General features: G+C 37.2%; 2 protein-coding genes across 2 annotated transcripts in view; one reads left to right on the top strand and one right to left on the bottom strand.

The window, feature by feature from the left end:
* Positions 1-5,796: 5,796 nt before the first annotated feature.
* Positions 5,797-22,913, bottom strand: LOC138713939 (B2 protein-like). The gene is made up of 7 exons (XM_069846488.1): positions 22,765-22,913; positions 20,786-20,867; positions 20,234-20,286; positions 16,042-16,077; positions 14,415-14,517; positions 9,238-9,302; positions 5,797-5,837 (listed from the first exon to the last, which is right to left on the bottom strand). Exons 1-7 carry the CDS (start codon positions 22,825-22,827, stop codon positions 5,820-5,822), a joined length of 420 nt encoding a protein of 139 aa, XP_069702589.1. The 5' UTR covers positions 22,828-22,913; the 3' UTR covers positions 5,797-5,819.
* The window catches only part of frc (fringe connection), a 267,265-nt gene continuing 252,431 nt past the window's right edge, over positions 9,448-24,281 (top strand). Inside the window, exon 1 of the mRNA XM_069846482.1 lies at positions 9,448-9,486. The gene's annotated coding sequence lies outside the window, so the exon portion shown is untranslated. The remainder of the gene's footprint in view (positions 9,487-24,281) is intronic.

Below are 24,281 nucleotides of genomic sequence, written 5' to 3'. Positions count from 1 at the left end.
TCCGTTCGTGGAATTGAATGATGGACATTTCGTTTGTCGAAATCCATCGTGAACAGATGAGGAATAAAGGCTGGTTCACAATAAACCGGGAACGAGAACCAGAATGAAAACGAGAAGCAGAGGACGTGAATATGAAAATTTTTGATTCACAGTAAACCGAGAACGTAGACGACTATGCATATCGATATGCGTGTCAATAACGATATGTAAAGTCGATATTACGCATTCTGGTGTTATTTGTGTATAATTGACCAATGGCGTTCTCTCATGAGTACAAGGCAGCCAACATAAACACAGGTTAACTAACTTCGAAATTTCAACTGAAACATTTCATTAGGTACGGTACTATAAATATGCCCATGCATCTTTATTATCACAACCTATATTAAGTCTACCATAACTTAAAATAATTAGAGAAGAAACATTTGTAATGGAACAAAATGAACACAACAGTAGTTATTGAATTGAAGCATGAATATGTAGTGTGTAATACAACCAATACAGTAATAAAATATGATTCGCTTCCGATCGGTGTTCATTTTCTCATCTTTATACGAGGCGCGCCGCTTATCGTAAACGTGAGGATTTTCCTCAACACTCAATATTAGAATCTCCTCAAATAAAACTTGCTCCAAGATGCACAGCACAGAACAAAATAATGCATAGGTTATGTCACGGTCTTCTTGCTACAAAATATACGACAACAAAATAGCTTTTAGATGGCAATAGAATGAATCTATTGGGCTGTGATCGGAAACGTGGACGCCAAAGTTGAAACTTGGCCAACTCTCCGTTGCCGATCCCGGGCTCCGGCAAGCTTTTCGTTAATTGTGAATGCTCACATTTAAATGTACACATTTTAACAATTTTACCGTTTTCGTTTTCGTTCCGATTCTCGTTTCCGGTTTATTGTGAACCAACCTTAACCCGTAAACAGAAACAGTCCTGTGAACCGGCTGATTGCAGCATTGCGATTCTATGCAACCGGTGCGAGCATTGCAATGACTGGTTTGGCCCAGGTATCTCTCTTTGCCTACGTCGCAGGGTGTGCATGGATTCTGAAATACTGCAGTTCCCTGGTGCAATTGGTGCCCTAAATTGTATGCATATTCGTGTTAAATTTTCTCCATCGGTACTTTTCAACTACATGTTTACATGAAATATTTAAATTAAGTCTATCAAGACTTAGATGATCTTTTTTCGCTTTTTACTTTCCATTTCGTAGGATTTTAAACTGTAATTGGAGATGCCAATGACGTGGAGAGAGATTTTAGTTTTATTACCGCATGCTACACGCATCGTTTCAGCTCCACCATCAGGGAAGGCAATTCAATGTCCTAATTAAAGAAGACGCTTTATAGTCAAAGTTGAAACTGTGATCAGACTTTTCTTTCGAATTTTCCGCCTGAAAACTGATCTTACACAAGTCTGACATTAATCTTTTTGTTTTTTACAAACCTAAAATTTACCTCCAACAGCGTGGTTATCGCTTTCCTGTCTTCAATTTATTCATCAATAAAAATATGGCAGGTATTACTGTAATCGTGCTGCCACAATTCATAGCTGCAATCCGGTGAATTATTTCCTGTTGAGTCTGTAATCCCAATCATTAGACAACTTGTCTGCGAAGAGTTACTCAGCGTGCCTAAACATGCTGGATTATACAGCACAGGTTTACATGGACGTGACCTTGGCAAATGATGCTTCTTTCTTGATTACAATGTGGGCTTTATATTTTGATTTCAGTATTTGTTTGTCGAAGCTATCTTGAATTCATTATTGCATGTTTTAAGCAACATCTTAAGACTATGTTCAGAAGTGTGTCCATCCCGAACTGTCATTGAAATAAGTCGCAATTTGAAGGAAATCTTGGATAAATGAAAGGAAAGTGACACATAAACGAACATTAAGTTTTGCAGATGTATTTATTAATTCTGCTACACGTAACTACAGTTTTATTTGGAAATAAGCAATCTAAGTGTTGTACCACTACGTGAAGGACAACAGACGCAGGAACTAGGGCACAGGATGGTCACGTCTGCAATCTTGGTGACTGATCTTCAGCTTCATTCGTGTGAGGCAGGAACGCTGAGATTTCTTCTGTAACAAGCGAAAGTGCTGGTTTAAGGGGATGTAACTACTTGAGAAAGGTGACCATTGCCACCATCATCAATTTCCACCACGACTGCGGCTTTGAAGGATTGAGATATGTAGTCAGTTCCCAGGAGGACCGGTGTTTGGCACTTTGTCCCGAAAAGTTTTCTCGGGACTCGAATGTGTCCCTGTTTCCTAGTATAGTTTGAAACATGTCCCAGTTTTCTTTCAATAGTGAAAAAATTTTGAGAGCGGTTTTACTTTCCCATAAAATGTAATACAGAGTGATTTATATAGAACTGACACATTTCTTTCTTTAATTATTCCTTTGGAAATTCATTCAATGACCCAATTTTAGCACCAAATTAAGCAGAATGTTCTGGAGTTTCGATTCCTTGTCACTAGATGCGCAGATGTTTATGTTTTATTCCTATTGTTGGCAGCACTGACCCAATTTTAGCACCAAATTAAGCAGAATGTTCTAGAGTTTCGATTCCTTGTCACTAGATGCGCAGATGTTTATGTTTTATTCCTATTGTTGGCAGCACTAGATGCGCAGATGTTTATGTTTTATTCCTATTGTTGGCAGCTGTTTTCAACATTTTGTGTCAACGTGAAAATGGAGTACACATTAAATCAACGACTCTTCCTTGTGAAGCAATACTGGATTACGAATTCAATTACAGCTACTCAAAGGGCATACCAGAGAGAATTTGGTGTTCGCAATCCTCCCAAAAGAAACACAATACTGGGACTGGTAAACAAATTGGAAACAACTGGATCTCTGGTGAGTGAAAAGGGCAAGCATCGTTCATCTAGGCTTCCCACGGTTGTTGTTGACGTAAGAGCACGACTGGAGCAATCACCCAAAAAATCATTAAGACGTTTGTCGCAGGAGATAGGGTACACCTACTCAATGTGTCAGAGAGCTGCGAAAATTGCAGGCCTAAAGCCATATAGGGTTACGGTTGTTCATCAGCTACAGGATCCAGATAAGGATAAAAGATTGAATTATTGTCGTTGGTTTCAGACGTTCATTGTGCAAAATCCTGCCATATTGTCCATCACATGGTTCACAGATGAAGCATGGTTCCATTTATCCGGTTATGTGAACTCACAGAACTCACGCCATTGGGCCATCGAAAATCCACATGTCACCCATGAAGCTACCTATGCACCCGGTTAAAATCGTGTTGAGTTGTGCCTTATGCAGGATGGAGGACATTTTCAACATTTGCTATAGAGGTAAATAATCTCCCAAAATTCCTCTACATTTTAGGTATAATAAGTTGCCGCTAGCACAATTCGTTTTGAAACAATTAATGAAAGAAATGTGTCAGTTCTATATAAATCACTCTGTACGATTCACTCAAATTATGCCGGCAGTTCCAGAAACCATAGCAACAGTCAGAAAAGCAAAGCAGCTGTCTTGTCTGATGTGATGTAGAACATAATTTTAAAGTAAGGAAACGTCAATATATAAAGAATCTTCTGCTGATGCTTTTTTCATTAATTGTGTGGAATACATGGATCCAACATGATGAAGAGTTAAAATGTATTTGAAAATAGCTCTCAAATGGAAATTAGTGTGGGATTAAGTAAAAAAGTATATAAACATGAATTTTGTGTCCACTGATTTTACTTTAGGTTAGGTTTGGTTTCCCTTTCGTTTGTTTATGTGGCTTTGGGTGCATCAATTTTTTATTTAGTTAGATTTCATTTCCTCAGACTATCTTTGGTTTGTTTACTTGAAACCAATGTATCTTAGGTTGTGTTTTCTCAGACTACTTTATTTACAGATTTCTCTTTTGGCTTCCTCGGGTTAATTTTACTTTTTTTACGTTACTTTGGTGTCTACCAATTTTTGGTTCATGTAAGGCTTGGTTTTGTCAGTAGGTCAACTTTTCGTTTATTTAAATTAATTTTAAACCGATTTTTGCTGTATTAGAAATTAACATAATTTAATAAAAATGATGACTAAAATATTCAAATAATGTAATTGAAATAATTTCAACAAACAAATTCATTAATTTAATTTTATAGGTAAATGAATTAGGTTTCGTTCCTTCAGGTTACTTGTTTACGTGATTTTGGGTTTACCGATTTTACATCAGGTTAGATTTGGTTTTGTCAGGTTACATGATTTTTTGGTAAACCGATTTTTGCTTAGGTTTGGTTTCCTCAGGCTATTTTTGGTTTGTTCACTTGGCTTTGACTGCACCGATTTTTAGTTTAGGTTAGGTTTGCTTTTATCAGACTACTTTTGGCTTGTTTACTGGGTTGGGTTGCTTTTTCTAAGGTTACTGTTTTGTTTACTGGTTTTGTGATTCACACACGTAGAGTTTGTGAAAGAAATTGCCGGTTATGTCGTCCTAGCAGTCCACAATGTAGTGTAACATGCTGTATTATATGTCGGTCTGATATGAAGTCTCCGTCACAGCTCAGGTGTCGGCTTAAGGGTATATGTACGTGAACGACCAAAATATTACCAGAAAATGCAGGCTCTAAATTTCTAAAATTTTATAAGATGAACTCGCAATTGGACAAAAATTACAAGGTACCACAACAAGACTTATTAGAACTTAAATGTATGATAAAAGTATAAAAAAGGTTACTAATAATATTTTTCAAACCAGTTTTATAAGAGTATGAAAAAAAAAAAAACAAAACAAAAAAATTCTGCAGTTACATCATTTGGTAACCATAACATTGTCATGGTCTCTCTGACATCTTTAATATTCTTCCTGGACGTAATAAACACTTATTTCTGAAAAGTAGACTACTCTCAGACATGTAGAGTTGTTTATTTTAATACAATTAATTTTTTATTTGTCCTATATAAAATATATTAAAATTTACATAATGTTTTGTGACCTCATTTTTCTATTTTCAAAGAAATGGGCATTATTGTAGTCTACCTTTTGCATAAATGAATGTTAAATCAGTGTACAAAATTTCAGAATTCTATCTCTAATGGTTGTGGAGTTATAAAATAATATGTCTGAAAATTGTCATATTTTGGGAAATTTAATTTAAAGTAAAAAATGAATTCTTAAAAATATTATTAGTAACCTTTTTCATACTTTTATTACATATTTAAGTTCTAATAAATGTTGTTGTACATTGTAATTTTTTGTCCAGTTGTCAGTTCATTTCGTTATAAAATTTTAGACATTTAGAGCCAGCATTTTCTGATAATATTTGTGGTCGTTCACGTACATATACCCTTAAGCAGGGAGGCCCAGAGCCTACAACGTTTACTGAAGCTATAGTTAACTTAGACACGAAGTTTTCTGTGTAGCAGATCATATCATGGTGTTTCGAAATAAAGTAGTAATTTATCGCTACCCGACAACCACATGATATGCAGTCCTTCCAGGGGTACATAACGGCACGTGCTGTAGGATGTTACAGTGCTGGTTGGCCCGTATAGCGGTGTTAAAGAGAGGGGGAAGACAGTCTGTGGAATTAGGCTGGAGGAACTGAAGTATCTCGAAAAAACGTGTCGTAATATAATTTTTTCCACCAAGAACTCCGTTAGAGTTCGTCGGAATTCGAATCCGAATCGCCAGCATCGAAAAATCTACTGTGCGTTTTTTGAGTTTTGTTTCTTTCTGTATCAGAAACGTTCTTCCCTGCAACATTCTTGCTGTCCGAAGAGATTCAGATTATTTAGTGGAGCGTTGTGTTAATTTTACTTACCTAGGATGGGGCCTCCGGAGGTTTCAGAAGATGAAGTAGAACTGAAACAAAAATAACGTAACGTTAGAAATTAAAATATTTCCGGGAAGGGTAAACGTTATTACTGGAGGTGTGATAAATACCATATTTCATGTATTGGAAACAAGTTATTGACATGTAGCAATAAAAGACACGGTGCTTCCCTATCATTCTTTCAGTGTGTTCAGGAAAGACACTATTTCCGAAGCATAAATTGATCATCCATGTTGAAACTTTCGTACACTACTTTTAACACTTGAATATAAATAATTGATTAAATGGCGATCTTACTCGTGTTAATTATGTAAGCATGTGCGGCTTACAGCTGTTTCGGTGCTACTTGACACCATCCTCAGAGCCTACTAGATCTCGGCTCTATCTCAACTTCGTTGTGTGGGTGCGTTCGTGCTAACCACACATACAATAACATAAAATACAGACATGGAAATCCTACACATATAACCCAAAAACAAAAAAACTCAACAAACAATATGAAATATACAGACACACTAAAACACACCCTAATCAAATTCTCAACACACAGATCAATTTCAGAACACACACACTATTTGACACAACTCTTCATCACACGAACGCACCCACACAACAGGCAGAGAAGTTGAGATAGCGCCGAGATCTAGTAGGCTCTGAGGATGGTGTTACGTACTACCGAAACAGCTGTAAGCCGCATATGCTTACGTAATTAACACGAGTAAGATCGCCATTTAATCAATTATTTATAAATTGATCAGTTGGCTACAGCAATCCTCAGGAATGCCAGACACCTAATTGCTCAAAATTGCCTTCAATCACAAACCCCGCGGTCAACGAGACATGCTGAGGCCTAGATAACGTTGATCCAAGAAGCTTATCTAGAATTTAATGGGAACAGGTCGTAATAAGCCTAAATCCAGAACCATAGACTAGAGTGAAGCTTTATGCAAGAGTAGGTCCGGTTAGAACACGACATAGACACATTTTGCGATATTCTTCAATAAAGCTAATCGTATTTGCCATCATTTTCAGGTTAAAAGCCCCACCATCACAAAACAAAAGCGTTTTCAGTTCATTCACGGCCATCTAGAACAATCAGCTAGCTGCTCGCTACAAGCTGCTGTTGAACGAAATAACGCACCGGCGATGGGTAACTTTGAATTGCTGCATGCGTTCTCATTTTTAGTGGAAAAGGCATGCGCAATTGAATGCGTTTCGTTCACTCTTGCATGCATTGCGTGACTGCATAAAAGTGTAGATCCATCTTTAGGGACCTCTTCGAGGGTTGTACAACACGGCTGTAAGGAAGTAAAGGCCCATCACAATGAAAATTAAACATGACCGTAACATAAACACAGAAGTTTGCGGTCAGGTTATCAAATGGGATCATTCACAATGATTCACATAAACATTGCCGTAAGACTTTAACATGACAGTTTGCAAACTCCAAACTTTCATGCTTATGCTTACGTGATTTGCAAACAGAACACAATCGTGGAGCGCTGAAGTATACGACAGAATATGAGGAAATGGCGTCGTTGTTATGTTTCCATAGTTACCAAGTATCTTTGCGGTTATGTTTATGTTCCCATCGTGAATGTTCTTGATTTTACCGTAACGTTTACATTTTTAAGTTAATGCTTACATTATGTTTAATTTTCATTGTGAATGAGGCTTAACAGCGTTTAATTGGCTCGTAACGATTTTGCAGCATATCCTCTGCATGAGCCTTTCATTTATACTGCCTTACGCGTCAGTCTCGACCGCAGATCTAGGATCGAACTATCAGCCTCACGACACTTTATGAAGTGAAGCTTTAATTAAGCAGGACGAATGGTGACGAAAACGTGGCGCCTTCCCAGAGACAGTACTCGTATAGTGATGTCAATAAAGTGGGACGTCATCGCAGATTGCTGCTGTCGCGTCCTTGAAAGGGCAAGTGGCTGCCACGGACTTCTACGAGACAAGGTCACGTGACACGCGTTCACCTGAGCAGTTGTTTGCAATACGTAGCTCTGAGAGAGCAGAAGACTGGGCCGTGAACACAGGGGCTTTAGGAGCAGCTGAAACTAGATTATAATAGGATATACCCTACAAGATGACACAAGGAAATTGTATAACATAGATCAATATATTCTATATTAAGGCTCATTCACAATGAAAATTAAACATAACGTAAGCGTTAACTTAAGAATATAAACGTTACGGTAAAATCAAGAAGTCATACCATCATTCACGATGGGAACATAAACATAACAGCAAACATACTTGGTAACCATGGAAACATAACAACGACGCCATTTCCTCATATTCTGTCGTATACTTCAGCGCTCCACGATTGTGTTCTGTTTGCAAATCACGTAAGCATAAGCATGAAAGTTTGGAGTTTGCAAACTTCCATGTTAACGTCTTACGGTAATGTTTATGCCAATGCTTATGTGAATTATTGTGAATGATCCCATTTGGTAGCCTGGACGCAAACTTCTGTGTTTATGTTACGGTTATGTTTAATTTTCATTGTGAATGGGCCTTTAGTGTTAAACAGTTCAAAAACTTATGTGATACATTTTTGAAAGTAATACATGGCATTGCCTTGTATTAAGATTTAGATGAATATCTTTTTGGCCTTGATGTTCCAACTTCTGTTCCTTTATATCTCTATATTTTTTATATTTTTCATATTTATCTCATTAATTTGTCGTTGTCTCCATTTATTGCCCGTTTGATATACTGTACATTTGTCGTGTATATAAATCTGTAACAACTTACAAATTTATAATTTAATATATCCATTTCTTCGTATTAAATAATTACTATTTGTTGCATAAGTGGACATTGTAATTGGGTTCGTTGTGCATATGTTCACATCTTGAAATAAATAAATAAAAATATTGAAGATAACTGCAAACAAGACGAAGGCCATGGTCATAAGAAGAAAGATAAAGAAAGTAAACTTGCGAATTCTAAATGAGGCAGTAGAGTAAGTGGACAGCTTCAAATACTTGGGGTGTACTATAAACAGTAACATGAGCTGCAGCCAGGAAGTCAAAAGGAAACCGTCGCTTCTCCTGTGTTCATTCATATAACAAAACATTTTCATCCTCTAGATGTTAGGACTGTTTGACGTAGCTTTTGAGTCCACCGCTGTGGAGTAACAGCATGCTTGACTGTGAAACGAGAGGGCTCGGGTTCAAATGATGGTTGGGACAAGTTACCTGGTTGAGGTTTTTTGCGGGGTTTTCCCTCAACCCATTAAGAGCAAATGCTGGGTAATTTTCGGCACTGGACCGTGGACTCATTTCGCTGCCATTATCACCTTCACCTTCACTTCATGCTAGATAACCACAGCAGTTGATAAAACGTCGTAACATGGTCAATTAAAAAAATTGACGTGGCGTTTAGTGACACTCTGTAGCTCGCTGCACTCACCTCGGGGTCGGCCGCGTACATGCACTTGTTGAAGGCGAAGGCAGTTGCCGGCGCGCTGTTCTCTCCTGTAAAGATGAAAAAATTACGTCACTCCACGAACATGAGATGAAATCACCAGATGACATAGGCAGCACTTGACAAAGCGATTTCTTCATTTATTTCAGGTAATCGAGATGAGATTCAGCCTTCAAAGTGATTGCCAGTCTCCAACCAGTCAGTCCAGCACAGCGGAGTGTGAAATGAAGACCGGTGAGTTCCCAGCATTCGCATTACATTATGGAAATCAGTGCTGTGCTGTACGCTTTGTACTTGTTTACTAGTTTGTAGCGAAGGATAGAATAGAACCAGTTCAGAACCTTCCTTGTAATGTTAAGCTGTGGTGAACTAGTGGTCTGGAAAAATATAATTGTCAGCAAGAATTAGAAGATTCAAGAAATGTGTTTGAAATAGTGCATTAAGGCTGGTTCACAATTAACCGGAAACGAGAATCGGAACGAAAACGAAAACGGTAAAATTGTTTAAATGTGTAGCCTACATTTAAATGCGAACATTCACAATAAACGAAAAGCTTGCCGGAGCCCGGGATCGGGAACGGAGAGCTGGCCAAGTTTCAACTTTGGCGTTCACGTTTCCGATCACAGCCCACTAGATTCATTCTATTGCCATCTAAAAGCTATTTTGTTGTCGTATATTTTGTAGCAAGAAGACCGTGACATAACCTATGCATTATTTTGTTCTGTGCTGTGCATCATGGAGCAAGTTTTATTTGATGAGATTCTAATATTGAGTGTTGAGGAAAATCCTCACGTTTACGATAAGCGGCGCGCCTCGTATAAAGATGAGAAAATGAAGGAGAATACGTGGCTTTCAATAGCTGCATCTTTGAACACCGATCGTAAGTGAATCATATTTTATTACTGTACTGGTTGTATTACGCACTACATATTCATGCTTCACTTCAATAACTACTGTTGTGTTCATTTTTGTTCTATTACAAATGTTTCTTCTTTAATTATTTTACGTTATGGTAGACTTAAAATAGGTTGTAATAATAAAGATGCATGGGCATATTTATAGTACCGTACCTAATGAAATGTTTCAGTTGAAATTTCGAAGTAGGTTAACCTGTGTTTATCTTGGCTGCCTTGTACTCATGAGAGAACGCCATTGGTCAATTATACACAAATAACATCAGAATGCGTAATATCGACTTTACATATCGTTATTGACATGCATATCGATATGCATAGTCGTCTACGTTCTCGGTTTATTGTGAATAAAAAATTTTCATATTCACGTCCTCTGCTTCTCGTTTTCATTCTGGTTCTTGTTCCCGGTTTATTGTGAACGAGCCTTTTTGTACTCTACCGTAAAGAAAGGACGGGCCGACTCTTTGTACAGGAAAGTCTATGATCTATAGCGCGATTCACATGATAACGTCCGCCATCGTAATAAGGAATGAGATACGAATGAAAATAAAAAAAAAAACAGGGAATAAGGCATATCGTATAGTAAAATGATTATCCTAACCCAAAATTACAAAATGAATAGTAGAAAATAACAGGAAGGTCAGTTTCCCAGCTAATATCAAGACTAATCAAATTTAAGCCCAATTACATGATTTAACAAACCCACTGTGACAACACTCCACATAGAGGAATTTCAGGTTGCTAAGAAATAACTGCGGCTAAGCGTTGGGCCGTGGAACCAAGCAATAAGAGTTGGCATCCGATCGAGGAATATAATTTATAGTTATTACGTTAGATTTCACTTACGGTACAATCATTGATATTTACTAAAATGAACAGTGACTTAACAGGACGCAGATGGATCTAGAATCATCCGTCTGTCCTGATCCGTATTTCGGATTCTACATGTTAACAAGCATCCATGAGTGTTAATAATTTGAAGATTATCGATGTTTATTAACTTAATTTTTCTTACAAATTATCAACAGTAATCTCACTAGACGTTTTGATTTATCTAGAGAAAATCAAAACTCGAGTGGGATTTAATTGACTATTACACGATTAGAAGAAAGTATATAAAGATTAGAAGTAACGAAGTACTCCAGTACAATAAAATATTGACTTACGAAAATACAACTGTCTTCAAATGTTTTTTTATACCATCTCAACATTATAAATATTACGCTAGGTGCATGCTAGATGGCAGTAGTGAACAATGCCTTCTCGTCGAGATCTATACACGATGGCAATGTTACTAGTCAAGAAGGCTTTGTTGATTCAGTTTCATTTTTATTAAGACAGTTTCATTCCACTTCAATTATCCGAATCCCAGTAATCAACGTCACTTGACAGATGATTTTCAATAAATCTTAATATTAAACAATCTCTGATACGTGACTATCCATAATATCATATAGCAGAAGCTATAACATAACCTAACTAATATACACAAGTGTTAGAAAAGTTTTAATTAACGACGATGACATAAAAATAAACATGAATAATTTTAAAAGGAATAATTATTGAATGTACAATTTTCAAATTTGAATGTGGTTGGTGGTTCAATTGATGTTATATTGGACGTGTGCGTAATAGAAGTGGAACTCGTTGATTTAGGCCTACATGGTGTATTCAACTTATTCAGAATTTCCGAATGAATAATTTTAAAAGGAATAATTATTGAATGTACAATTTTCAAATTTGAATGTGGTTGGTGGTTCAATTGATGTTATATTGGACGTGTGCATAATAGAATTGGAACTCGTTGATTTAGGCCTACATGGTGTATTCAACTTATTCAGGATTTCCGAATGGTGCTCTTCATTTATTTGTAAATCGGATTTCAGATGATGCATAGGTATGATCAGTGATTTTTATTAATTCTTGTTCTTGAATGCCAATGCGAGTCATATTTGAAACTGCTGTGCATCGACTGGAGTGGTTTGTAATTTTATGTATGTATATATATATTTTTTTTTTGACGTCCAGACCAGCGCAGTTTCAAATGTTGGCAAACAAAGAAACAAATGCTAGGGACGCGATAAAATTAAACAAATGCTAGGGACGCGATAAAATTAAACAAATGCTAGGGACGCGATAAAATTAAACAAATGCTAGGGACGCGATAAAATTAAACAAATGCTAGGGACGCGATAAAAGTAAACAAATGCTAGGGACGCGATAAAATTAAACAAATGCTATGAACGCGATAAAAGTAAACAAATGCTAGGGACGCGATAAAATTGTGCGATACGCAGCCATGATTGGTTGAAATACGTCCTTTCGTACCGTTTTATTGGTCAAAAGTAGTATGACGTAGTAAGAGTGTAATAGCCATTACAATTCTTAATAAAATAATAGTTAGAAGGTAAATTAATGTAGTATTACCTGACCTGCATTAGCTACAGTATCGAGTCGTCTATAATATTTATGTGCTCTCAGTTTTCTCTGAACTCAAGGGAAAAGTCCCTGTTTCTTTCCTTTCAGTCTTAGGAATCGATACTTGGAAAAATAACTCACTTGAAATTTGCTTGTTACGTGTAACAACTTGATGAGCAATTCCAAATTAGGAAATTTTTGTATCTTTATTTTTGTATGAAATGTGTGTATATATATATATATATATATATATTCTTTTTTAATTAAAAGAGTTATTAAAGCGTCATTTGATATTTTTTAAACTCTTAATGAAGCGTTTAAAAAAATTCCTCACTTTGATTTGTTACGCTGTTCATAAGCTCTCATTTGAGCCCTAGAACATTCATTTGTGTTAAAGGATGGTGAGGGCAACTCGTGTTGTATCAGTACCGCGTTGTTTTTTTACGTTTATGAACATTGGTTGGTCCAAAATTTAAAACTAACGTTTTAAACTTTATTTAAAAGATTTCTAATCATGTTTAATTGTTTAAATGATTTACAGATACCAAAACAAAACAAAAAAAAGTGTTTTCACAGGTCCTACCGAAGTTGTGGCGTATTAAATGTCTGGTTTAGCCTGAAAACGGTTTTGTGATCACTAGATGTGAGAGAAGTAAAAACAACTGAAGGATACACGAGCGTGCAATAGAATTTGGTGCTACGAGTAGGACGAAGTGATCGCTTGCTTATCAAATTAATCCATTTTAGCGCATCCTCCTTTCCTTTCTGAGCAGTGCGACAGTGTTTTTCGAATTACGTCAACGCGAACATGAAAGCTTGGAGTTCGTAAACTGTCGTCATTGTTTATGTTTGTGATTGGCTCCATTGAGAAACCTAACCGCAGGTTTTTGTCTTCTCGTCGCCTTTACTCAGTGCTGCAGTTGAAAATAAATTTTTACTGGAACTCAGCTGTTTCGCTTTATTGGTCGCTTCCTGTATTGTAGTAGAACTGTTTAAATTTATCCTTTGAAGAGGTGGAAAAATTCAGATATCTTGGAGCAACAGTAACAAAAATATAAATGACACTGAAGAAGAAATTAAACGCAAAATTAAATGGGCAATGCCTGTTATTATTCGATAGAGAAACTTCTGTCATCCAGTTTGCTTAAAAAAACTGAAAATTAGAATTTATAAAACTGTTATATTATTACCGGTTGTTCTTTATGGTTGTGAAACTTGGACTCTCATTGAGAGAGGAACAGAGGTTAAGGGTGTTCGAGAATACGTTGCTTAAATATTTGAAGCTAAGAAGGATGAAGTTACAGGAGAATGGAGAAAGTTACACAACACAGAACTGCACGCATTGTATTCTTCACCTGACATAATTAGGAACATTAAATCCAGACGTTTGAGATGAGCAGGGCATGTAGCACGTATGGTCGAATCCAGAAATGCATATAGAGTGTTAGTTGGGAGACTGGAGGAAAAAAGACCTTTGGGGAGGCGGGGACGTAGATGGGAGGATAATATTAAAATGGATTTGAGGGAGGTGGGATATGTTGGTAGAGACGGGCTTATGTAAGGGCGGCAATGAACCTCCGGGGTCTCTAAAAGCCGTGAGCAAGAAAGAACTGTGGAACTCTAGTATTATCTTTACTGGCAATACGTCCCGGCCCATTAATGCACTGGCTTTAGATCTACTTATCATTTTCAATGGGCCCTTAGATTAGCAAAGATTCTTGTAAAGCTTTCCTTCGCAGGACGGATTAAGCCAAGCATCTGTTGTCCTTGTCCTTCAAGGTTGCCTCCATTTCTGATCTGACCTGATCTAATCTAAAGAACAGTACTTACTGACGTGAGTGCATTTCCTCATCATTTTTCCTCCGCGGTCGGCGAGTACCTCTGGCAGCATCCCGATCATGGTGTCGTAGTCCATTTCTCCATCGTCACTTAGCTGAAACGAGAAGATGAACAAATTCCCTGATAAATATTAATGTTTCCAAATAAGATTTTTAACTTCCAGACGCTTTAACAGAGCCAGTTCTGAAGAAAAACTTTACTGTCGGCTTGTAAAAATCATGCAAGTGTGAGCGGGCTATTCCATATGAAATCGATCAGTAAAAAACCTCGCATTTTTTTATACTCTAATTTTTCCCCTATTTATACAAGGTGCTGAGAACAGTGCATTTTCAAAAATATACCATCGAAAGTCAAACGGTTTTCGTATTGTTGAACGACAAATTTAGCGTATTTTATAAAAACAAGCCTCTTTCAGCGCTCAGAACTCTGGAACCATTTACTGCAGAACATTGAACGGCAGCTCATTTTGAAGCTGACATTTGGTAGGTTATGATAAGAAGTAATCCTTATTTTTATTGTATACAGAGAGACAGATAATCTGATTTTACTTACTTTTAGGCTTTTTGCCCATTTGTAAAAATGTAAAAAAATATTGAGAAAAAACCTTGCATTATTAAGAGGGATTCGGCATTGTTTGCTTAGTGTCACGGCAATAAGTTTCGAGGGTATTAAATAAATTATTTTCACACGCCTGGACTTGAACGGCGCAGTACCGCACGCACTGGCTGAGAGCTGAAGATAAGCGAGCGTTGGGCGTCATTTTACTCCTTTGTTTATGAAAACTTGTGATAAAGCTAGCCCAGCTATGCGCTACTAGACGAAACATCACGTGTTTATGTCTCCTGGCCTTGCTTGTCTAGGCTACCTCCCGTATCACAGTCAGCTGGTTAGTTCACGCGCGTACTATTTATTTTCTTTATTTGATATTTTCAATACTTTCTTATCAACGGTGCACCAGTAAAAAATATGTGTTTATTTGTACTTTCAATTCGGAATCTAACCATATATTTTAAATATATTTTTTCGTGGACAAAGGCGTCTTAATGAAGAAAAATCTAAATTTCTCCATTTCCATAAAAAGTAAGAAAAACTGTTTACATGTCAATATAAACTTTAATTTCTCAGCATCAAAATAAACCATGATTTTGGTCATTGGGTGAAAGGCTTTCGGAGCCACAACAGTTGAAAGTTGCTAATTTTATGAAAATACGATAAATTTAAATATTTTAAATTTAAACACTATGAAGCTCTGATGCCTCAAACTTTGCACAAAGCATTATATCACAGTTGTCAACGGACAGAAAAAGTTTCATTGTATTTAAAAATTGCAAGGTCAATTTTCTCTATATTTCGGTCGATTTGAGATGGAATAGCCCGAGCGTTCTAGTTCAATGAAAAAGTAAGCGCCACAAGTCTGGCTGACGGACATTTTCCGGTCTCTCAATTACTCCGGATATACAGTTTCTTGGTTTTCATTGGAACGCACAGCGAAATCCGGCAATGAGATAGGAAATGGTTTTATATGAATGCGATTGTGAAATATTTCTTAATCGTTGTTTCATGAAAACATACAGTAAGCTTATGTCTATAAGTTCGATTCCGTGTCTGGTACACTTACCGCTCCAGTCTGCATGAAGACGCATCCCAGGTAGTTCTGAAACAAAAGAATAACGCTGTCACTACTCGCTTTCTCAAGGAAGAAACATCTGTGCGAGATCGTGCGTATTTGCTTGGTTTCCGCACAAAACCAATCCGCGGTAAGTCTAAAATTCCACATTCAGTATTCCCAACCTAACACATATAACAATTTCCCTCTTCTTACCGCTTAAGTGACATATTGATTTTACTGCTTTAGGCTTTTAACATATTATTTTTAGAGACGTTCAATATAGTAATAATTATAAATTGGAAACTTACCACTGCAATTTCACCTAAATTGCAATGTTAATTATTGTTTTTAAATATTTGCAAAAATTAAATAAACTCTACAACTCCACTAAAGTCACTGCATTTCGTGATGCATGTAACATTAAGGAAGCCGTTTGTTTTAAGTTCGCATTTATAGACTGGGGGAAAAAAAAAGACAGACGTATATCACGGCCTGCTGGAGTATAGTAAACACAGAAAACATTTTAAAGCAACAATGTTGAAGATAGATATTTTCGTTTTCCAAAATTGCCGTCATTGAACAGAAACCAAGATGGAGATTTCATTGCAACTAATTAGAAATTCCTCTTTCAGGTATGTAATAAACGATCTTCGCACAAAATAATGTACGATACACGAGCGGTATGTTTTCTTTCAATTCTCGGAAATTGAAAAAGCTCAACTACGTTTCGCTTTTTCAAACTTTTCCTCGAACATGAAAACTTCAACATACCGCTCTTGTAACGCATATTACTATTTCTTTGACAGTATTTTATAAATGTTTTTACATAAGATGTACCGGTATTTCGAGATATGATAAACTTACAAACATAAAATGTTCCAGCTACCAGCGTGGCTCCGTCGGTTAAGGAGCCTTCCTATCGGTCTGAAGTTGCGCTCGGGCGCGGGTTCGATCCCCGGTTGGGCTGATTACCTGGGTTTTTCCGAGGTTTTCCCAACCGTAAGGTGAATGCCAGGTAATCTATGGCGAATCCTCGGACTCATCTCGCCAAATACCATCTCGCTATCACCAATCTCATCGACGCTAAATAACCTCGTAGTTGATACAGCGTCGTTAAATAATCAACTAAAAAAAGTTCCAAACTTGTCGTCGGTATGGTGTAGTCTACACGTTTTAAAATTTTATCATCAACTACAATTGAAGGTTTTTTTTTTTTTGGAAAAAACAACCATAGTTCAAAAACATAAATTTTCAGGAGAAATAAAAAACTATCTGGCATGGGTGTTGTTGACACTTCAAGTGTGAAATTCATCCTGCCATTTCTTAAGGCGTTGTAGAAACTTGGGAAAACTGAAGTACATTTATAGCTTAAATTGCCTCATAGGAATACATGTGTACGTGTAGGTAACTGTGGACAATGGTTGTTTTAAGAAAAAATACTCTGTTGTGGCTGAAGTTTGCCTCTCATTTAATCTTCTTTTTATTTATTATATCCTGTTTCTTCTCTTTTCGTTTCTTCCATTGGGTTACTTCTGCACCTAAACATGACTCCATAACTAATACAACAATTTTATTCACGTGCTCAAGTATTTTTCTCTGAGGTGACTTTTGCCGCGTACCGTACGTAAGAAGGAGTATTGGGAATCTACTGCAGTTTAAAATTGTATGGATAAATGCTTCAAGATAATATGAGTGGAATATTTGTAAATGCTATCCTAGACCTGGACAATGGCTATTTTCACACAAAAAAAAAAGTCTTTGGACTATGGTTGTTTTATGAAAATCACTGAAAATTTGCACTCCTATAACAGAGGACTATGGCGTTTTTTCCAATAACAACTATAGTCCCGTTCTAATTTCCGGCAGCCAACCGCGTTGCAGGTCGGCTACATTTAAACGTGTGCGTCTTATGATTCGCTTATGAAGACGTTATTCATTTCTTATGGCTCGATAAATACGTAATATAATCGCCCGCCATTTTGGCTCTTTCGTTGCCGTTCGCAGAAAGCATACGAGGACGTTATTTGCCGCTCAATTATTTGCTGAATTACAGAGCGTTTGATTTATTATCATAGGAGCTACGACATGATAATGTTTAACGGTGTGGCAAATAGATTCCTCGTATGGTAGCTTGGCAACGAAAGAAAAAAAATGGCGAACGATACTATCTACCTAGACTTTATAGAGCCTTCACTTCCTAAGACGTAAGCAAAGAGGAGGAGTCACGCCGGGAATAACAGCGTCGCGACTATAATTCAGTACATGGCCGCTATAATACGCTTACCATATGCTTAATATCTCAAATTTGCATTTTTTGGACTATGGTTATTTTTTTTAACTTCTATTTATCTCACTGGATCCTGCTCATTAAAAGCCACTATTTATACTTCTGTCAATGTTATCTTAAAATTGTATTACTTAGCAGTTTGGTTTAGTTTATATATAATATGATTGTAATAATAATAATAATAATAATAATAATAATAATAATAATAATAATAATAATAATAATATGCTTCGCAGATGATCAGGTGGTATTAGCGGAAAATGAAGAAGAACTACAAAGAGCGGTTAATAATTTGAATAAAATAGCAAAAGATTTCAACATGACTATATCTAATACAAAAACTAAATCAATGGCCCTCAAAGAAAAAATACAAAAACGAATAAAAATAGTCATAAATCAGGACGTTATAGAACAGGTCTCAAATTTTACATACTTGGGTACTAAAATCTCAACTATGAGCGCACAAACTGATATAGAAGAGAATTTACAAAAACATAATAAATTAAATGGTTGTATAAAAAGACATTTTGGGAAAGGCATGAGAAAAGAAATTAAACTAAGAATACATAATATTACTTCAAAACAAGCCCTAAAATTCGCAAGTGAAACTTGGGTCTTAAGAGCTAAAGATAAATCAAGAATAGAAGCAGCACATATGAGGTTCCTGAGATCAACACTGGGAGTTACCCGAAGAGATAGACTACGTAATAAAGATATTAGAAACCAACTACAAGAGGAGAATATGGTGGAAGAGATACAAAGATATCAGAAGTAATGGAAAGAACATGTATTAAGAATGAGTCAAGACTTCCACGGCAAGCTTTTTTTACAGACCATTTGGAGACCGAGACATTGGGAGACCGGTGAGAAGATGGAGTGACCAATTTGACTGAAAACACTTAATTAGCCTCGGAACAGGTCGCAAAGACCTAAACCGTGTTTAGGAAGAAGAAGAAGAAGATAATAATAATAATGATAATAATAATAATAACTAACACAGAGGGTTTGGAATTGAACGGGATTCATCAGCTTCTTGTCTCTGCGGATGACGTGAATATGTTAGGAGAAAATCCACAAACTATAAAGGAAAACGCGGAAATTCTACTTGAAGCAAGTAAAGAGATAGGGTTGGAAGTAAATCCCGAAAAGACGAAGTATATGATTATGTCTCGTGACCAGAATATTGTACGAAATGGAACTATAAAAGTTGGAAATTTATCCTTCGAAGAGGTGGAAAAATTCAAATATCTTAGAGCAACAGCAACAAATATAAATGACACTGGGGAGGAAATTAAACGCAGAATAAATATGGGAAATGCCTGTCATTATTCGGTTGAGAAGCTTATGTCATCTAGTCTGCTGTCAAAAAATCTGAAAGTTAGAATTTATAAAACAGTTATATTACTGGTTGTTCTGTATGGCTGTGAAACTTGGACTCTCACTTTGAGAGAGGAACAGAGATTGAGAGTTTTTGAGAATAAGGTTCTTAGGAAAATATTTGGGGCTAAGAGGGATGAAGTTACAGGAGAATAGAGAAAGTTACACAATGCAGAACTGCACGCGTTGTATTCTTCACCTGACATAATTAGGAACATTAAATCCAGACGTTTGAAATGGGCAGGGCATGTAGCACGTATGGGCGAATCCAGAAATGCATATAGAGTGTTAGTTGGGAAGCTAGAGGGGAAAAGACCTTTGGGGAGCCCGAGACGTAGATGGGAAGATAATATTAAAATGGATTTGAGGGAGGTGGGATATGATGATAGAGACTGGATTAATCTTGCTCAGGATAGGGACCGATGGCGGGATTATGTGAGGGCGGCAATGAACCTCCGGGTTCCTTAAAAGCCAGTAAGTAAGTAAGTAATAATAATAATAATAATAATAATAATAATAATAACAACACCACCTTACCTTGAAAGCGTCATCCTCGGAGAAGTCTCCATGTCTAGCACTGTCAATGGCAGCTGCATTGGAAAAAGATTTCACATTATTTTGCGATCTAATTCATCGTGTTATCAAAGGCAGTTCACTTGCAGAGTGCTGATGTACTGATGTGATTGTGAAGCAGTCTACAGTCTTTGAAAAAAGTTTCGCCGCACAGATACTTTATATGTCCCAGAAAGGAGGCACTGCGCATGATCAGAGGACGTGCGGCCTGGTTCACAAGAGGAGGACTAGTTGAGTAATAAAATTAGTTTTGTTTCGTTGTATGTCTGATCATGCGCACTGCCTCCTTTCTGGCACTTACAAAGTATCTGTATTTGCAGTTCTAAATACATGGTAGTGCAAAAAATAGTATACAATACACATGACGTGTTAAGTGCGTAACAGAATCTGGATTTCGTTTCATCTTTTCTTTCCTAACTTTTCCTCTACTCTGTTACAATCCACTCACCACCCTTGTATCGCAATATAGCCTACTATGACACCAGAATATTTCGGATATCGAAGCCCGCTACTCACACTCCGCCACCCCGGTCTCGCCCACGCAGGTGCTGTGCAACATGTTCAGCATGGACTTGGTGTCGTCATCCAGATGGTCCAGCTGTAACACCAGGTGCGAGTCGCATCAGTTTGTGTTCTGTTTATAGACGTTACACTAAATGGAAAATCAAGTGAAACTGAAATTCTTTTAATATCAATTGGAATATACGTTCCTTTGTTTGGGTTGGTACATCGGTTATAAATCACAAATTGCAGAAACAAAACACAAACGGAAAACGTATGAACAAAACCAGCTACTGGTAACCCAAATATTTCTTATGTATCTCGCTGGATTCGTGGGGTGTAATGCATCATATTCCTTATCTTCCAAATATGACAGTCAAAATAATTTTGTCTGTGCTATGTGAACATTGAATCTTGCCAATTATATCCTACAAACTTCGCTTTTCCAAAGCTGCAGCAATAAATCAATATGCAGGATAACGTCGACTTTCGCTTCAAGTAGTTATGGCAGTGGTCGTCAGCACTCACTGAATTGGGTAAAGGGTAAGCGGAGCAACGTATTGTGCACCATAGTGCAGTGTCTTCTCCGCGGGTAAGAGACGCTAGCCCGAGTGTGCTCTATGCTGATGACAGCTGAGTTATGCTTTCTTCATTGGAGAGCATATTGAAGTTTATCAGAAATTGAAGACTAATACATCGAACCAAATCTCTAAACGAATTTTATTTGAGACGTGTAGTTCATATAACCTTCAAGTGAAATTTATGGCTTATGAGAGATAAAGGAATTTTATGGAACACTCACAGTAGATATGACAACTGTAAAGTGAAATTTAATTAATTTGAGAGATAAAGGAATTTTATGGAACACTCACAGTAGATATGACAACTGTAAAGTGAAATTTAATTAATTTGAGAGATAAAGGAATTTTATGGAATTTGAGAGATAAAGGAATTTAATGGAACACTCACAGTAGATATGACAACTGTAAAGTGAAATTTAATTAATTTCAGAGATAAAGGAATTTTATGGAACACTCACAGTAGATATGATAACTTCAACAGAATTTCAATTTACACTTGACATGCCATATTCTGCGTCATCAAAATATTTAACTACCACTTACAAGCAAACGTTTTGATGGGGGCAGACAAAAAAGTTATTTTTTTTCTTCCACCATGTTACTAATGTCAAAAGAAGTGCTTATACAAATTTTGGCCACTCGACCGCAATTACGAGGGCCGTGAAAAAATAAGTTCGCCAGGAGCCGTTAACAGGAAAAAAACACAATTTCATTGGATAAATTTATTGGAACAGACACAGCAATTGTTGAGTTATTTTTCAACATGGTGTGTGGATAAGCTTCAGGGCTTCTACCGTGTTGTCTTGGTGTTATTGGCTGACGTTTCGACCGCTGTGTTGTGGCCATCTTCAGAGCAGTTGTTGGATAAGGAAATAGTCTCACCAAGACAACGCGGTAGAAGCCCTGAAGCTTATCCACACACCATGTTCACCAGCCGCAGAAGCCTACGCGAACACTTATTTTTCAACATATTTTCCACCGGAATTGAGACATCTGTCATATCATAGGATCGACACAGAGAGGTGCAGACGCAGTCAAACGCTGGTTCCGATCTGAGGCGGCTGACTTCTGCGACACAAAAATTGATTCCATGGTGTGACAAATGTCTCAATTCCAGTGGGGGATATGTTGACAAATAGCGCAACAATTGCTGTATCTGTTTCAATAAATATATCCGTGCAATTGTGCTTTTTTCTATAAACGGCCCAGGGAAAATCACTTTATGGACGGCCTCGTAATTGAGGTCGAGTGGCCAGAATTTGCATAAGCACTTCTTTTGACATTGTTAACATGGTGGAAGAAAAAAAAAATAACATTTTTATCTGCCCCCATTTGCTTGTTAGCCTGTCCTAGCCTGGTTTGCTTATTTGTGGAATATCACACGGGTTTGTTATCGACGCTACTCGCACTTACCGGGCTACCCGCGATGGCTGCAGCCACCGACAGACAGACGACGAACGCCGAAAGCAGCAGCATGATCGCACCAGAAACAAATATGGCGACCTGCCCCACATTGGGCGATTGATATACTCCCTGCTTACCGCCCTCCGTGATCGGCGAAGGACACTAAAGACCATGACTGGGCCCGCTAAAGAGTGTTATTTGCTGGCAGAACGCAGGCTTTCATGCTCATAATTCGTAGGCGGATATTAATATTCATATTTTGTATCTCTGTCCGTTGTTGCACAATTTAATATCATACTTTGTTTATCTTGCTTACCATTGGCTGAATGTCGCAAATTATATAATGTCGTATTCCAAGATATTTGCGTTATTTTTTTTTCAGTAGAATCTAATCTACACGCGTGTGCGAATTGAAGACGTCGCAGCTTTATGCTCACATTTTAAAACTTTTAACAACGCTGTATCAACTGCTAGGGGTTGGTGATAGACGAGACCGATGATTCTCCATGGGTCACGTGACCCAAGCTTAATACTAAACTTAAGCTGGTGATTTGTATCTGGGTTAACACAGTGCAGTGCTGTTTTATTTGTACGTTCTGTTGACATCAGATTCGTCGGTTGTAGGTTTGTCCGATTTAGAATAGTAAGTAAAGCTATTGAGAGAAAGTAACATTTTAAAATTGAAGAGTAGATATAGGAAAAAGGAACAGTCTTTGAATGAATGAATGTTAGCCATGATGTCCCATGTTGGGCACAGGCCTCCTGTGATGGGGTTAGAACCCCCTCGACAGGGATGACTCAAGTGTACTCCCTTGGTGAGCCAATCCAGGCGAGCTTGTCGTGTATACTACTTTTGTGACATGGTTAATAACCCTGTTAGACTTTAACTAGTCTCAGCACTCTGTTCCTTGTTCATTTTTCTTCTTGCACTACACACATTATACTGACACTGGCACTTTAACAAACACTGATTGCTATTTACACTATTTACCTGACACTTTCTCAACACTGATGTTACTATTTACAAAACTTATCTTACACTTTCACTAATACTGACTTTACTATTTACAATATCTTAACCCTGATTACGTTATCTATTTACAATGACCTTCCCTAGTTCTTTCCACAAAACTCTGTTCTTTGCTTCCTCGACCACTGTTTCCCCGCCTCTTTGGTAAACATGTCAGACCATCTGAGCCGTGGTCTTCCCTGTCCTCTCTTTCCGACGTAGGGGTCCCACATCGTGACTGCGTGGGTCCATCTTGTCTGATGTAGTCTCGCCACATGTCCCCCAGGTCCAAAACAGTTTTTATTATTACTAAATTTATTTTTTTTAATTTATGGCAATTTAGGAACATGATTTTCTTCTAAATAACCTTATACAGGGACATCATTTTATTTTTACTAACATTTTTAATATTAACCTGTCTATACCTTTAGAGACCCGGAAACACCACTTGCTCCCCCCTCCAAGACTGGAGTTCGATGATACTTTCGTAAAACACAAATCACTCTACTAGGTATAG

The sequence above is a fragment of the Periplaneta americana genome, chromosome 14 (assembly GCF_040183065.1).
Source record: "Periplaneta americana isolate PAMFEO1 chromosome 14, P.americana_PAMFEO1_priV1, whole genome shotgun sequence".
Classification (NCBI taxonomy): domain Eukaryota; kingdom Metazoa; phylum Arthropoda; class Insecta; order Blattodea; family Blattidae; genus Periplaneta; species Periplaneta americana.
Note: the sequence above shows the minus strand (reverse complement) of the source record. Positions and strands in the feature narration are given on the sequence as shown.

What these genes read in the sequence shown, in the direction of transcription:
- LOC138713939 (XM_069846488.1), bottom strand. Translation starts at nt 22,827, where the DNA reads ATGCTGCTGCTTTCGGCGTTCGTCGTCTGTCTGTCGGTGGCTGCAGCC. An exon ending in CAGCCATCGCGGGTAGCCCG is followed by an intron (nt 20,868 to 22,764) that starts GTAAGTGCGAGT and finishes CTGGTGTTACAG; the next exon opens with CTGGACCATCTGGATGACGA. An exon ending in CGAGACCGGGGTGGCGGAGT is followed by an intron (nt 20,287 to 20,785) that starts GTGAGTAGCGGG and finishes TTTCCAATGCAG; the next exon opens with CTGCCATTGACAGTGCTAGA.